Genomic DNA, 15891 nt, shown 5'->3' with positions numbered 1-15891 from the left:
TGAAAAAGGGCATGTTGTGACTAATATCAAGCTCCAGAGGAGGATAATTGTTGTCCTTAGATTAATCACAGATTAAATCTCCTGCGGTGACTTTGCTCTGCTTGTTTTTCAGACTGCACACTCAATCTTCTTTGTTTACATTTTTACAGGCAATCCAAGAGCACCATGGTCCAAAGGTCCAGCAAGTTAGTTTTTGAACCTGACAATATCTTTGTACGCTGATACACAGGGTTTTATAGCACCAGGAGACAGTAATGCCAAGTTTAACTGCTCGTGAGCCAAATCATTTAAAAAGTGCTGGTGAACTGAACAGTCAACCACATTTATATAGAGTAGGGAACATAGAAATAAAATGGAATCTTAATTTTTTACATAATTTTTTTGAGCAGGTGGTACCTCTCAGAGATTCCTATGAGAACTTGAATGGGGGAGCTCATTGATTCATTTCATCCTACATTTATGCTAAAGGTCAATGGAGCTTTTGCAAGTCTGGCTCAGAGAGGCAGTCGCTAGAGACATACATTAGTGACAACACTACTTCCCCTCTCCAAGAGTACCTATAATCTCAGCCCGAGCTGCAGTGGCTGGTTTGAATTTCTTGAGTTGCAGTGGGGGTGTTGACTGCAAGGCAGTCTGAGTCAGAGTGCGGTCACCGTTCTGTGAGGTTTTAAGCAACATGTTGAGAAGGCTGTGTGCCTGGCCTGACTATACCATCACAAGCATTTCACAAACAGACCAGATATTCAAGCTTCCCAAGCTTCACACTGGAAGTTACAGTTTAGGCAATGGCAGAGTGGAACATGTTCCAACTGTCTTGTCATGAAAATTTTTTTAAGGGATGTTGTCTAAAAATGGAACATCCATAGCAATTCAGACAGCAGTGGAACAGAAGAAATGCAGGAACTAAATGTCTAGTCATAATATAGAATATCTGTGACACCATTCTCCTGACTTTCTGTTTCTGCAGGCTGTCACACTCTGCAGTCCTTAATCTAACAGAATCAGAAAGATTGATGGCCTGTGACGCTGCCCGGTACTTTTTTCACATCTGGAGAGAATGGGAAGCCTTCCAGAACGGCACTGACAATATAAGCCGATCAATTACTTTGCGGTGAGCTTGGACACAGCAATCGGTCAAACTTTCCGCTGGACCACGACCATCCACTTACACATTTGTCCGCTCGAGTTAACCGAAGAAGCTCCAGAACTTTCCGAAGCTATTACCGAAGTAATTAACAGCGGAGGTCGGAACGAAGATCGACATATAGCGCACATAACCTCCAGGTAGCAGAATGTCTTGTCAGTACCCAATCAGTCTGGACACGTGAAAGATGTCCCGACTTTGATAAAAAAAGAAATCTCTAGCTTCCAAGTGCTGTCTGCCACTTTTAATTAAACACATGTCATCACGTCTACCCGGGCCCTATTGTAAACTGTGCCTGTTGAAGAGCTGCAGAAAGTTCCTATCCTATTAGACAGATAAGCGCTGAGGCGTGGGGTGACCAAAATAGAAGTGAAAACGCGCCTCGAAGACGTGCATTAATAACGCCGGCAGCCTGACTGGGAGAGCCGGGGGCGGGGAGCGGAGCAGGGAGATGTATTAAATGGCATAAAAGCTGGGAGATAAGACCCCCCTATTAAAAACAATAATGACAGCTATTGGTCTTGGGAAGACAGTGCATTAGCAAATTTCTTCCATCACATTATCCCGCCCTCTCCCCCACAGCAGTGGTGGCTGGTGAGCTAAACACGGAGAAGGCAGTGAGATTGCATTTATTTGATGGTTGGCCTGGACCAGGGCTTTTATTGTTTCCCAGATCCACAATTACTCAATTTCAATAGGGATTACCCATTAGCAGAATTCTTTGCACTGTACATCCTTTTAGTCTCCATGTACACCATGAATGCAGTGAAGACCATACATGAAGAGTTTGAAGCGATACTGAGAACTATTGTAATGAAGAGATGTCCAAAATAAACTGAAATGTTTCATCACACAAAGCCTGTTAGAAAGCAATTAATCAAAAGCATTTGCAATTTTGAACATATGACAATAGTAGCAGGGTGTAGCATTAATGACACAACTGAGAGAAAGTTCGTGGCAGCGTGCATGTCTGGTCAGTGCCATGGGAAGTCACGAGCCAGGCTGCAAGCTGGGGTTAGCCTTAGCTAACACACAGATGGCAGCGTAGCCGCCTGGACCTCCGCCCACTCCTCCCCTAAACGTAAGAGGGCAGCGGAACCGAGCTGCGCCCGACCCAGCGACCGCGCAGGGCTTGGACGTGAAACGGTGGGTGACGGGGAAGGGGGACGCCCCGGCGGCCCAACTCAATGCGCCCTTTCAGCGCGCTCCCAGGGAACCCTGGCGTCTGCAAACACGCGCACACCCTCCGGCTGTTTGGGCTCCAGCTAATTTCCTTCACTTCCTGTTTTGATAACCGCTTCCTCCGCTGTCCGAAACGCCAGCACTGGACACGCACCTGAGGCAGTGATTTCTTCATAAAGGGCGATGGCTTTCCAATGAAATAATTTCCAGCATGGTCCAAATAGCACCAAGGCGGTTAAACTAGCAGTTCTCATGCATATGTGTCACGGTCGTGTTTATACACCTTGCAACAGCAGCAACACACCACTGGGACTATAGCCTTTACCAACCAACAAGGTGGATTTCGACATGGACCTTTTAAAAGTTTTGCAGAAAACAAATCTGGTAACTTTGGCACTCAGACAGTAGCTGATATTTTCTTCCAATTCTTTTGTTGACCCTTTGAAGATTTATAAAAGCTCTTAAATATCGGTCATTTCAGGTGAGACTTTCTGCCTCTCACATAGCCTCTCTCTGACCCTGCATCACATTATCTGCAAACTCAGCCATGACTGCACACTCATACTAAACCCAGAGATATCTTTCAGCTGTCAGACATTTGTGCCTCTGCTGGGCTCAAGGAAGATATGAAGGACAGGAAACAGCTCATAATTCTTTATCGTTAATAGAATGTATTAATGATACTTACCTAATAAAATACAAACACACTGCATTAAAAACCCCTGCCTACAGAAAACATATTTCACTCTACGTATGCTCCACAGGCTAAAAGAGCTAAACATAAATACAACAATGATTACTCCTAATCAGAATTGGATCCCATTAGCATTTTGAACAGGTGTTTTCCACATTTAACCTCAATACAATAACCTGTCAGGACTGCGGCTCCTTAGCCGGGTTTGTTTTTGTTTTTGTTTTCCCTGTCCATGTGCTTTTGTTTTTCCCTGTGTTCCAGCCCTGCCCTGCTCTCCGCCCTGTCTCCGCCCACCTGGTCACCTGACTGGCTCCACCCGCCTACCTGCACACCTGAACCCCATCTTGTCATCAGCCTTGCCCTATATATTCCCTGTTTGTTTCATGTCTTGTTGCTAGTTTGTCTCAGTTTGTCTGTGTTGCTACAAGCCGTTTTTCCTGTTCTGCCTGCCTGCCTGCTGTTTTACTGATCTCTTGCCTGTTTTCTTGACCATGTTTTCCGGTTTTTTTGGTATTGTTAGCTGTGCTTTCCTGGTTTTCTGACTTCGCCTGTTTTGACTACGTTTTTTGGATTCCCGTTTTGGCTTAATAAACTACACGCTTTGTGCACCCTATCCCGCTGTCTGCACCTGAGTCCCTGCCTGAGCCCTGACATAACCTCAATACAGCTAGGTTGGTCCTTGCATAGATAAGCCATTGTATCACTGCTGTGATGCACCAAAATCATTACATTGACCTAAGGGTAAGAAAGGATAATTGTATGTGTAAATGTGATTTCAATTTTTAATTTTAGGCATAATGCTTACACAGAAAAGAATATCTACATGCTGCAAATCAGCTCTGAAAAACATTGCAAGTATTGATCTTATGGCAAGCAAATCACTGAAAAGACATAAAATCATTTACTAAATACAGGTGTGCTCTTCTCCTGCAATTGACTTAATGTCAGGTACGGCACAAGATGAAAAGAAGTGTGGATAGGGTAACGTTATGATTCCTTTTGGGTGACTAGGCTTAAGGCTTTAATGATGGAGCTTACTACCATGGGAGAGGATTGTGTTTGCATTTGTGTGTGTGTGTGTGCGTGCGTGCGTGCGTGCACGTGTGTGTGTGCATGCGCGTGTGTGCATGCGTATATGTGTGCGTGCATGCCTGCATGCGTGTGTGTGTGTGTGTGTTCAAACCCTGAATCAAAATTCCAAATTCCAATGAAATGTTCCATTTCAGCACAGGTTCTGTGCCTCTTCACCTCCAAGCATTTTGAGCTTCTTGCTTCTCCCTGGATGCCTAACAGCTTGATAGCCACAACTGGTTTCTATATTCCATAACTGGTTAGCGTGCGATTTGTGCACCTAAGGCACCAAGTTGCTAGCCATGGATTTATTTTTCCCCAGTGCCTTTTATTTGTAGTGCCTCTTCTCATTACGCTGACAGAGCGCAGATGAACTGGGCTAGTGGTACTGCGCATCGTGAGGAAGTTGGGTTTCAGGCAGGGGTGAGGCGGGAGGCGGGGTGAGAGGCGGGGCAGGAGGCGGGGCAGGAGGTGGGGCGGTGGGTGGATCATATCCAGAGAGCCTGACTTTGCTAAGGAAAGCACTAATGTGTTGCAAGTGCACCAACATATCTACTCCACAAACAATCATCCCATGATGGCAGGCAATGGGAAAAAAAAACATAAATGGTTTGAAAGAACTTTGAAGAGGGCATCTTTGACTGGAAGTGAGTTCATCCAGACAGAGGAGAACATTTCAAAGTTCAGAGAAACAGAACAATGCTTCCATAAAGGAAATGCAACAGATACTGGGTAACTGGGTTATGTTATGCATTTTAAACCATTGTCTATGCAAGAGGAATCAGTAAGAGCTCATTTACCTCTCAATAATGACTTGGCCAAGAGGCTCTCAAGTGTTAAAATGCCATGGGGATATCATAAGGAGCTACATCACAAAGATTAGGAACAACAAATTTTGACAATCAAAAGACACCCGCTATAAAGCAGGAAAAAGAATATTACCTATAACACTGATACAACATAGGCTTCAATAACGTATCATTTAAAAAGATCTTTTGAAGTTCCTTGTGATGCTCTGTATTGTAGACCATCACAAAAACTTGGGTGTAAGAGCTAACAAACATCTATTTGGATCTAGACCTTGTGCCAAAGCCATAAAAAGAGAAGACAAATCAAAACCCTTGACAGGCTACATGTAGACTGCTGTATCTAGTTTTTGGGCAACATACTCTAAGGACAAATTTTGAAAAAGTACAGAGAAGAACAACAAGGCTGCATCCAATTATCAAACATAGATGTTATGGGGAGATGTTCATAATGATCTTTATAATAATCTGTGAAGAGATACACTTTTCATCTTTTCAGGACAAACAAAAGAAGTCAGGAGATATCTGCTTCAGGTTTTTTTCACATTTTAAAAGGGACATAGTGGGCTACTGAGGCTATTTTAAGAATAAATCCATCAGCAAAGCAAGAGGACATATGTGGAAATTGGTTAAAGATAGTAAAGATGGTATTAGGAAGGAGTTTTTCACTCACACAGTTATAAACGCATGGAATAGCTTGCCAGGATTCATAGTGGAGGGGACAGCATTAGAATGTGGCAGCAGTGTGGCACAGGTGCTCCAGCAGTGTAGCACAGTAGTAAGGATCAAGGCTCGTAACCAAAAGGCTGCTGGTTCGATTCCCCACTGGGGCACTGCTCTTCACTTGGGTAAGGTACTCAACCCATAATTGCCTCAGTAAATATCCAGCTGTATAAATGGATAAAACTGTAGCCCATGTAAGTTGCTCTGCTGAATGACAATAATGTAATGTAATAGTGTAGAGTGTTCAAGACCTTGTTTGTCATAGTCCTGACCACATTCCACTCTATAGACAGAGCCTGGCTGAATGGCCTGTTCCCACTTATGTCCTTATGCTGTTATATGTACAATAACCGCACTGACAGGATACCTAACAGGAAAAAACAGGGCCTTTAGACAAAAAGAAGCAGAGATTGAGATGTACATATTGAATAAAATCCAAAAGCACACCTGTGGTCACTAACAGCTGTGACCATATTAACTTGTTTTGGTTTGTCAACATTGACCCAGACCAGAGGCCTGTGAGCTTCAGATAGCAGAGGCTAAAACCTATCTATCAACTGACAATTTTCCTGAACCAGGCTTTTGATTATTTCCCATGATTAACAACTGTGCATTTAAACTTCAACTTATACTTCATCCACCAGCAGCTGATTCCCTTTTTACTCAATGGTATCCAATGTGTTGCCAAACATTTGCCCTTGCTGACCAAATGTTGACTTGGCTGCAGCTAGAAAGTAGATCAGGGCCTTTATCCAACTATGACTTACAAAGCATAGTCAGTAAGCACTATTAGCTTCAAACAGATTCACAACTCCTCTCTAAAGAATCCGCTGGACTTTTTTTTTTTGCCTGTCAAAAGAAGATTGTCCAGAGATGGTGTATGGTGTATGGTGAATAACATTCTTACGGGTCTATGGACCTCTGTGATTCCAAACCACATAGAGATTAGTGCGATAGCCGAATAACTGTCCTGACCTCACTACAGTCCTTCCCTCAGTGGGGGACAGGGACGGGGGGGACGGGGACGATGGCACAAGCACATCTGCACCAAAGCACGAATGCAATGCCGGAGACAAAAATCTGCCCTTTATGATACGGTAATTCAAAATCAATCTACAGGAAAGAACATTAAAATAAGCAGGGAGTCTTTAAAGGAGGTAAAAGCATATAATATTTCAACCGCAGAAGGAGCAGAGAAGATATGACTCATCCAGAGAGCATGGATAGTTAAGCTGTGGTGGAAGAGCTCAGGCCTGTTTCCTTGTACTTTGGAGATGCAAGCAGCAGCAGCGGTAATGATGGAGACTAATTCTGCAAACTCCCTCTTCCACTTTCTCCTAGACTCCCATGTACTCTCCTAGGAGTGGTGCCAAAAACTGTCCAACAGGCTTCTAAAGAACCTGGCAGACATCTATGTCAGTTTTTTTTCCTCTTTCTGCTTTAAAGCAGGAGTAGACACAGCCCAGTCCCTTGTGGTATTGCTTGTAAATCAAACTACATTTTATTGCCCAGGATCCAGATGAAGACACTCTGTCTATGGAAAAAAATCCCTTAATCATTCCAGAAGCAAAATAGTACATCCTTGTCATTTTTATGCTTTTATTTGGAAAATTGCTGTGCCTGGTAATGCCAGCAAATTAGTACATAGAGACCCATCAAACACATTTTTTGGTTAACGGGATATCCAAATGAATTATATGCAAGTTAGGCCATTTCTAATTCAGATTCTCAAACCTGAGGTCTATCCTTCATCTCAATGATGCATAACAGGATGAATGGACCCACTACACCTAAATGTTAACCTAAATGACTATTATAAAAGAACAAAGTACATGACATTTGTGTATAACTGCAGCACAAGTTCTTTGAGTCATGATCAGGTAAACCCACAAAATAAGCTGTCCTATAACATTCTCTTGGGTAGGGGCTGCAGGAAGTCGAATGGGAGCCCTTTGAATCAGAACTGCCGCACAACACTCCCTCCCACACCTCCTCCTCTCTCTGCAGGTGCAAACTACCAGGGCTTCCTGTTACACTTTGTTCTCTTGCTGTTAACCACAAGCAGCTGTCTTTGGTGGGGGTCTGGTTGATTTTACTTCACACTACCTAATGATACTGCCTTTGCCACAACCAAACCAGCCACGTAATCAGAGCCATTTATTAATTAATCCTCGTAAGCGGTGTCAAGGCATGTGGCCATCATGATCTGAGACAGATATACTACTGAAGGGTTTCCCGAAAAGCTTGATATTTTGAAGGAAAACTGCAAGTAATACAATCATATGGAAAGGCGATTGGTTTTGGGCTATATGGCATTTTTTCTTGTCTGCTATAGGCGTATACACTGTTGCTTATGATAAATATTCAAGTCATGGAAGACATTCATTTCTGACTGGACAAAAAAAAATAATAATAATTCATCAATAATGAATTACTACAAATGCATCACTAAAGTGGCAGCCTTTTCTCTAGGCATCACTACTTATTAGCCTTTCAAAGCACCATCTGTACCCCTTAGTGCTTAATATTTCAAATGAACAAGGTCCAGCTGCCTGTCTGCCAGCTCTGTCCACCTTGACACCACAGAAATCAACAGTTTTTATACGAAGCGAACATGACAGACTCATATTTTGCCGCTGCTCTTTATTTTCGTTTTGACAGTGCCCTGCCAAGGTGTTTAAGGGATAGTCTTGAAAGGGCCTGGTTTTTGTGTGCAGAGCTCCCAAGGTTTACATAAACCACTAACGCTATGAAGAGCTCCCTTTGCAACATGCACAGCTTGGAATGCAAGCTCAAACAGTGGAAGGAAAGCAGAGGAATGGCAAATACTGCAACAATTACTGCAATCTGGAGCTCTTACAACACATAATCAAGAAACGGCCCTCGCTGGCCGAGATAAACACCTCAAAGTGGAGGCAGGAGGGATCCAGTTGCAGTCTCTGGGAAGAGAAATTAAGTCTTGATTGAGCTCTCCTGACCCTGAAGTCCCAGCCTGTGGCATCGAAGAATAAGGACTGAAGCTATTAGACCATCCAGCAAAACCCTATCACAGACTTTTATGTACATGCCAAAGACATAATTAAATGGCATAAACCACAACACCAAATAAAAAAAAAAAGATTCATCATCATCCATGAGGTTGTTACATCAGAGAGAACTTACTGTATGGGGAAGAGAGGAACACATGGTCTGAATATGAGGATTTCAAGAGCAAACGGCAGAAGGTAGAGCGTAAAAGCATCACAGCTACGTCCACTCACAAACATGAATAGCATGAAGTGAAGATTATTCCAATCACAGATTGTGCAACATGGATACTATATATATTTGCACTGACAACAAATGTGTAAATATAAATGCAAAATCAGAGTCCAACTTCATCCTCACTGCTGAGGCTCCAAGAGTAACAACACACATACAAGCTACATAAGTGGTTTTAGTAGCACTGCTATCGCTGGAATATGTTAGTCTTCATTATATGTACTTTATTATATTGCGTTATAGTATTCTTTGTAAGACTGCTCTAAAAAGAACTGCAGAAATTGTAAGACACCCAGGCAAAAGATAATTCAAGCAAAGGTGAGATGCCCCATATAACAGCATCACTTAGAGTTTGCTTTACATGTTTTCATCTCAGGGGAAGATGGTGCAAATGTTTTGAGCGCAATAGTTTTGCTGCACAGTTTTTTTTGCTCTATGGAGCCCTCTCCATGTCAAAGTGAGATATGTAGTTTCAGTTCATTGAGTGCAAAATTGTTTTCATTGATTTTATTTATTCTAATTTATTTTACGACAAAAGCAATGAGGAACGCAAATGAGTCCATGAATAAGACCACAACAAAGGCTAAACTTAAGCGTCGGCTCCTTAGAGGGTTTTTTCTGCCAACAATGTGCACATAATTTTAAAATACATTGCAACCACTTCCCACTCACCTGAGGGCCAAACACTTCCATTATCTTCATGAGCTAAAATGCCACATAAAACTGAACTTGGAACCTTTGAAACATTGCCTCATCCAAAATCCACACCCAGCATGATTGCTGTGTGTTGTTATGTTCTCACCTTTAAAACATAATACAATGAACACTGTATTGTATGCCTTGTCTCACGTACAGTGATGTCCACTCCATGTCCTGGACATTGATTGGCCAAAGGATTTTAATATCCATTTTATACATCTGTTGTCCCAGTTGACTGATACATAGGACAACAGATCCATCCCTTCACTGGATTCCCATTCAATAAATCAGTGGTTCCAACTGGGTACTTAATACCCATGAACCTCCAGCGATCACCACCTGCTCTGATCTAGTGCATGCTTTGCAGCATGCCAGCCGTTTCTGGCTGGATTACATGCAAATTGCAAGCCATCTGAGCACAAACCACAAAAAACCAGTCATCATTAAACCAGCTCCTTTTTCATGTTGTTATGCTGACGGAACAGCAGCATCAGAGACCATATTATCTCAAATGTAGATTGACCGATAAGACTGATTTTAACCAGTCCACGTAATTAAAACAGAAGAACAGAAACATACATACATATATATGCATTACATATGGATTTGTTTGTATATTTGAAAGGGTTAAAACAGCTGCTGAGATCTCATTAATGCAGAATTCAGCCAAAATTGAGCCCAAGCAGAAGCCATGTATTATATGGAGTGACATGCCTTTGTTTATTTCTTGTAGTTCTCGGGTTTCATCATGAACATGGTATTCATTTTATACCTGGCAAAGAGCAAGGCGTTTTTTTTCCTCTTAGCCGGCTGACAAGATTCGCATTTAATAGGAGAGGGAATATTCCAAGTATCAGCATTTCCATCTGCTGGTTGGAAACAGACATTTCAGTCCATTACTCTATGGCTCGCGGCGTTCGGTGAAATGGTTTGTGAAATTTACTCCAGCGTCACCGTATGTATTTTATCTTAAATGCATACAGAGTTTAGTCAAAAACAGGAGTGAGCAATTCCAGTCCTGGGGGGCCAGAATGCTCTGTGCTTTCGACTTGCCTTTCATCTGGCAATCGATTTCTCCCCAGACCAAGAAAAAAAGCTGCTGTTCACGCATCATTTCCTAATGACCAATTAAGTAATGCAGTGAAGTTTGAAATACAGTTATGTAATTTTATACACTAACACTTTCTGCGACATTCGTCCTCTGTATATACATCTGACCCATCGAAAAGGTCAAGACAAGCAGTTAAATATTCCTCTCGCTCATTTCAAAAAGTTAACCGGCGCTGCCGTTTTAAACCAGTAGTGGCGGTCTCCGCTGACAAAATAAAGGTTAAGCCATCAGCGCCTGTCGTACCTTCCTCACTTTATCAGAACGGAACAGGACACCAGCGGATAGTTGCAATGCGACCGCGTTTGTCCCCGAGTCAGCATGGCTGGCGAGCTGCATTTTTTCTGCACCTGGCAAACGCGACAGCGCGAATATATGCTCTGAGCTCCTCACCATAACTCATTGTTGCCAAGCGTGTCACTTGTTTCTGGCGAGAGGTAGTGGCACTGTACAGCCTCCAGGAAGATTCTCCAACTTGCCCACGTTAAATAAAACTCCGTTGGCAAGCATGCATCATTCTTTCGTCCTGGCATTAATACTAATAACATTCGTTCGATAATACAGCTAGACGAACAGATGACTCCATACAAGCATAAAACGGTACATTATCTACAGATAATTATACTGTCTGGTTAAAAGTTGAAGATTATATTGATTTTTTTTTCAAAAGGTCTATAGTATCCGTACAAATACGGTTCATATCGGTATGCAAGGACCATGTGTATTTAACTTACAGGCATAATGTGCGATTGTGCACAAACTTCAGGCGTTGTAAACCTGCGGTTCACTGACACACACACACAGCTCCGTAATGTGTTCAATGGTCAGCGCAAGATCAAAGCATCATTTTTCCCAAAGAAGCTGGACAAAATGCAGTCATTCAAAGGGTTCATCAAGTCGAACAACAAGCTGCTGATCATTCAAAATAATGTGCATTACTCTACCTGGTGGACAGTTGCATTCAGGTGGAGCTTGTCTTGCTATCCTTATCTTGGCAAAATGCTCATAGGACCTCTGGGAAATGAACGAAACAAAATATACGTGAGAACAGTTAAATGACGGAAACAAATTGCCATGTTAGAAATAAATGAACAAGGTGGCTTTGTAAACACAGCAGCTGAGTTTCCATCAATGCACTTTAAATAGTATTGAGATATTTCAATGGAAATAAGAGGGACAGGGTCAAAGTGAGGGAATAAATGCGAACAGTGCATACCTGTGAAAGAAGTTGATCGACTCTGTCATGTATCAGTGAATTAAGCTTTTCCATAGAAAAGCCTGGATCCGGGCGATACAGAAGCTCCGCGTTTCCAGTTTCCAGTTCCGCCACGCGCTCTCTGATCTCAGATGTTTGCACACCCAGTACAATGCAATAAGCAAGGGACACCACCGAAAATAACAACGAAAGGACATTTGCGAAAGTCCTGCAGCAATACTGCCGTTTGTAAGACACCGCTTTCCTCTCCATGTCTTCGGCGCACCTTGGGTCCCTTCTTGTCTCCACAGCCTTCATAACGGATTCTCCACACTGCAATACCACATGCAACCTGCACGTAACTCGGTCATAGAAGAATGAAGAATTGATTCGGATTAACTCGGTGGTAATGCAAAAGGAATATTGTAAACTGGAGGTGTTGGCGACACCAGAACTACAGCAAGTTCTAGTCGCACCGGGAAATGCTCCAACGCAGGTCTCTTTTCTTTTGAAAAGCGATGCGACCCGCGGCAGTTTATGCGGAGATCAGATGCTTAGATAAACCTGTTGCGCTTCAGCAAATGTCGAAATCCTTTGCACCTGAACCAAAACGAACCGATTTAATTAACGACTGTAACTGCGAATGCGCGGAGGGCAGCGAGAACGCAAGTGCAAGAACGCACAGTGGCAAATGCTTTTACACACAGCACTGATTGATTGACGTTGTCGTCCCTGGAGCAAACACCGCAGCACGCCTTGAAATCGCCGCCGCTCTACCTTATTAACATAATTTATTGGTTCCCTCTCCCTGTTGCCTGCAAGCTAAAAAAAAATGTAAATATGCGCAAATCGAGTGTATCAGTATGCAAGCACACTACGGGGTTATGGGAAAATTTATCCCGCTAATAACCTGTGTTTGTTGGAAAATGTTGAAACCAATCACTTATGTATTACAACAAGGCAGAAAACATCTTGAAACCTTTTTGACAGAAAATCTGTAACTCATAAAAATGTGTTTTTCCTGGATGAACAAAATCTGAAAACCAAATTCTGTTAAACAATAAATAATGTGCTTTTTATAGGAAGTGAGTCTGATGGGTATTTTTGAAGAAGTCGGTCACATATTTGGAAAATTTGGAGTTTGTCACAAGTGCTATACATATATGCATATTTTTATATTTTATATACTCTGTCCATCTCTTTATCCCTTTCAATGCTGAGTGCTTAGCAGAAAGGGAGTGGGTACCATTGTGACTCAGGAGGGGATTGAACCCTTAACTATACTGGCTCAGGACACTCTCTAACCACCAGGTCACTGAACCCACCACAAAAACAAAGTGGTGGAAGTGGAAAACAAAGGGGTGGAAGTAGAAAACCAGGGGATACAACCCTTCTCAAAACCATGAAACCAAGCAGGTAAATGCGCATCGATTGATCGTTTCTGTCCGTTGTTTACATGGAGGCGTTACCCCCCTGTTCGTCATATCGTCAAGCTTACATGGACACTGAGAGGATGTGCCATTGTCTGTTCTGCATGCATTTGCCTTATTGTGGTGTGGGTATACCTATCAGAAAATGGGGTGCCCTGAATGGTAATGCTGGTTCAAACCATCAGTAACCCAATCTGCCACATGCTGACAGCTGCATGGACCAAAAATGACCTGAGGCGCAATGAAGGCTATGCTGCAGAGTGTCTGTGTGTGTGTGTGTGTGTGTGTGTGTGTGTGTGTGTGTGTGTGTGTGTGTGTGTGTGTGGGAGGGGGGGGGGGGGGGTGTTCAACACAATAACCTGATACTCTGAACAAAGCATAACAGTATCAGCTTCTGGTCCATAATGGATACTCTAAAGCCTCCACTTCCCCTGAGCTGTGCCCCCCACCAGAACTGAAATATTTTGCCTAGATGTTTCAAGCCAGGAGCTTTGACAAGACAGGGAGGATCTGCAGCACTCTCAACACCCCTCCAAGCATTCACCCTGTGCTGTTACTGTGGCAGAGAACATCTCTTCAACGTACTCAGAACATTATGTGTCAGACATATGTACATGGTCTCTTCAGTAGCCGTTTTTGCTATCCTGACACTTTTTAGATCAGACCAAGGCATTCTGAAGTCCTCTCAGGAGCCCCTTTACTTTTCTTATGTTCTGTAGTTTTTATCATTACCATTGTTATTGTCGTTATCGGTGGTGGTGGTGTTAATAATCATAGTAATAACAATCATCATCATTATTCATTTATTGCTTTTATTTTGGTCAGAAGCCCTTAAACACAGTGACGTAGGAAGCACTGAAAATTAGAGCATAATTATCCAGCACTTATGTAGCTCCGGCACTGCCCACATCACCGATTTGGTCAGATTGAGGGTTGGCACGGGGGCAGTTTGGGTACAGAGTGGACAGGGGAGTGTGCATCTGACCCAGCATCAGACTCCACCCTCTTAATGAGCTCCTTCTAAGGACGCCAGCGGAGAGTTCGCTCTCCCCAGCGGAGGCAGCTCGGCCCAAAGTTGTGCTGGATGTTTATTTTCTGACTTCCTGATTTCCCTCTTTTAATTTCCTTCACCTCGTTAGCCTGGAGCAAGGGTGGACACAAATGTTTGGTAAACATATTTAATCACCTGTGTGAATGTTCCAAACATAGCTTAATAAAGCTTGTCATACAAAAATGTGTAAGACTTACACAAAAGAGTATCATCCAGGTTTTTGGTTGTTTATGCTCACAAAATTGCATTGCCATGTTTCTTTCATGGTCTAAGAGTGCCACTCAGACATCCAAATGTTAACACTATAGAAGCCTTCTGCACATGTGTGTGATATGAACCATGCAAATCAGAGGTGTTTCGCCCAGATCTTACCACTTTTGTATCTAATAGAAATTGCCTCTTCAGGTCATACATGTGAGTGGTAAGAGGTTTAATGTATCTTTATCACACCATTATTAAGTAAGTGTTAAGAGGAAAGAAGGGAAGAGGGACTTCGGGCTGTTTCAATGTAACTGGGAGAGGTAGCCTCTCTCACAGCACTGCTTAAAATGCCTCTCTGCTCACCTCCTGCCATGGTGATTAGGTCGCACCCAGGGCCACCTTCATGTCACCATCACCCAGTTCAAGGGTCAATGGGGAGCCAACAGTTTCTGTGTCAGTTAGTGGTAAGAGCATGGAGTTTGTAAACCTCACGATGACAGTCACTGACTCATACAAACCAACCCAAAGACTTGGCTCTCCATAGCAGGGCGCTGTTGGTTGGTTCAGATCGGAGAGTCGCTGCTAGCGCATGGTGGTTCCCCCTCTCCTGGGTTCACAAAGCCTCGTTCTCTGGACATTATGTTAAACCGTGACACTTGACTGGCCATGTGTCAATATCTGAAGTGAATGGAACACCTCATCAAACATCACTTCCTGCTCAATGCACTGTTGTTTTGTCATGATCTGTGCTACAGCCATGTATATATAACGGTCACAAGCTGGCCTATATGTGTCTAGAGTTTTCTCTTAATAACTCCTATTTTCCAGACCGAGCTTTATTTTAATGTGGCTGTTATGGCTTATATTAATATTATTATGTTACACCATATAAATAATTCAAGGCTTTAATCAAACGAAGTTTGAACGTAAAATTCCACACTGCACTGAATGCGGTACGATGTGCTATTGATTGAATTCAATACCATAAAGTAGAATAATATAAGATATATTCTACACCAAAAAAAAAGAGTCAGATTAATTCAGAGGTTTGTATTATTTACAAATGCTGCTGATACACAGGACTGGAGAAAACATGAACTCTCTGGAAAATCTGACGTAAAGCTGAAAGCAGTCTCGCCTCTACATGCTGCGCTACAATTAAACCAGAGCGCATTTATAGCACCGTATCGCCACCTAGTGGTGGTATTAATTTCTGGGCGAAGTAGGCTACGTGCTGCACCCTGTCGGCTTGAAATAATTTGGAATCATGTCTTCCGAGTTCTCTTGGATGAGAGAGAGAATTGGGAAAGTATGAGAACTAATTTT

General features: G+C 42.7%; 1 protein-coding gene across 4 annotated transcripts in view; it reads right to left on the bottom strand.

Annotated features, from left to right (window-relative positions):
• Positions 1-12600, bottom strand: part of LOC118769595 (collagen alpha-1(XXV) chain-like) — a 151615-nt gene extending 139015 nt beyond the window's left edge. For all 4 annotated transcript variants that reach the window (XM_036516777.1, XM_036516778.1, XM_036516779.1 and 1 more), the window contains exons 1-2: positions 11905-12600; positions 11633-11702 (exon numbers count right to left, since the gene is read on the bottom strand). In XM_036516777.1, coding sequence (XP_036372670.1) covers positions 11633-11702; positions 11905-12201 — 367 coding nt within the window. In that variant the 5' untranslated portion in view covers positions 12202-12600. The remainder of the gene's footprint in view (positions 1-11632; positions 11703-11904) is intronic.
• Between the last annotated feature and the right edge of the window lie 3291 nt (positions 12601-15891).

This window comes from Megalops cyprinoides, chromosome 22 (assembly GCF_013368585.1).
Source record: "Megalops cyprinoides isolate fMegCyp1 chromosome 22, fMegCyp1.pri, whole genome shotgun sequence".
Classification (NCBI taxonomy): Eukaryota; Metazoa; Chordata; class Actinopteri; order Elopiformes; family Megalopidae; genus Megalops; species Megalops cyprinoides.
Note: the sequence above shows the minus strand (reverse complement) of the source record. Positions and strands in the feature narration are given on the sequence as shown.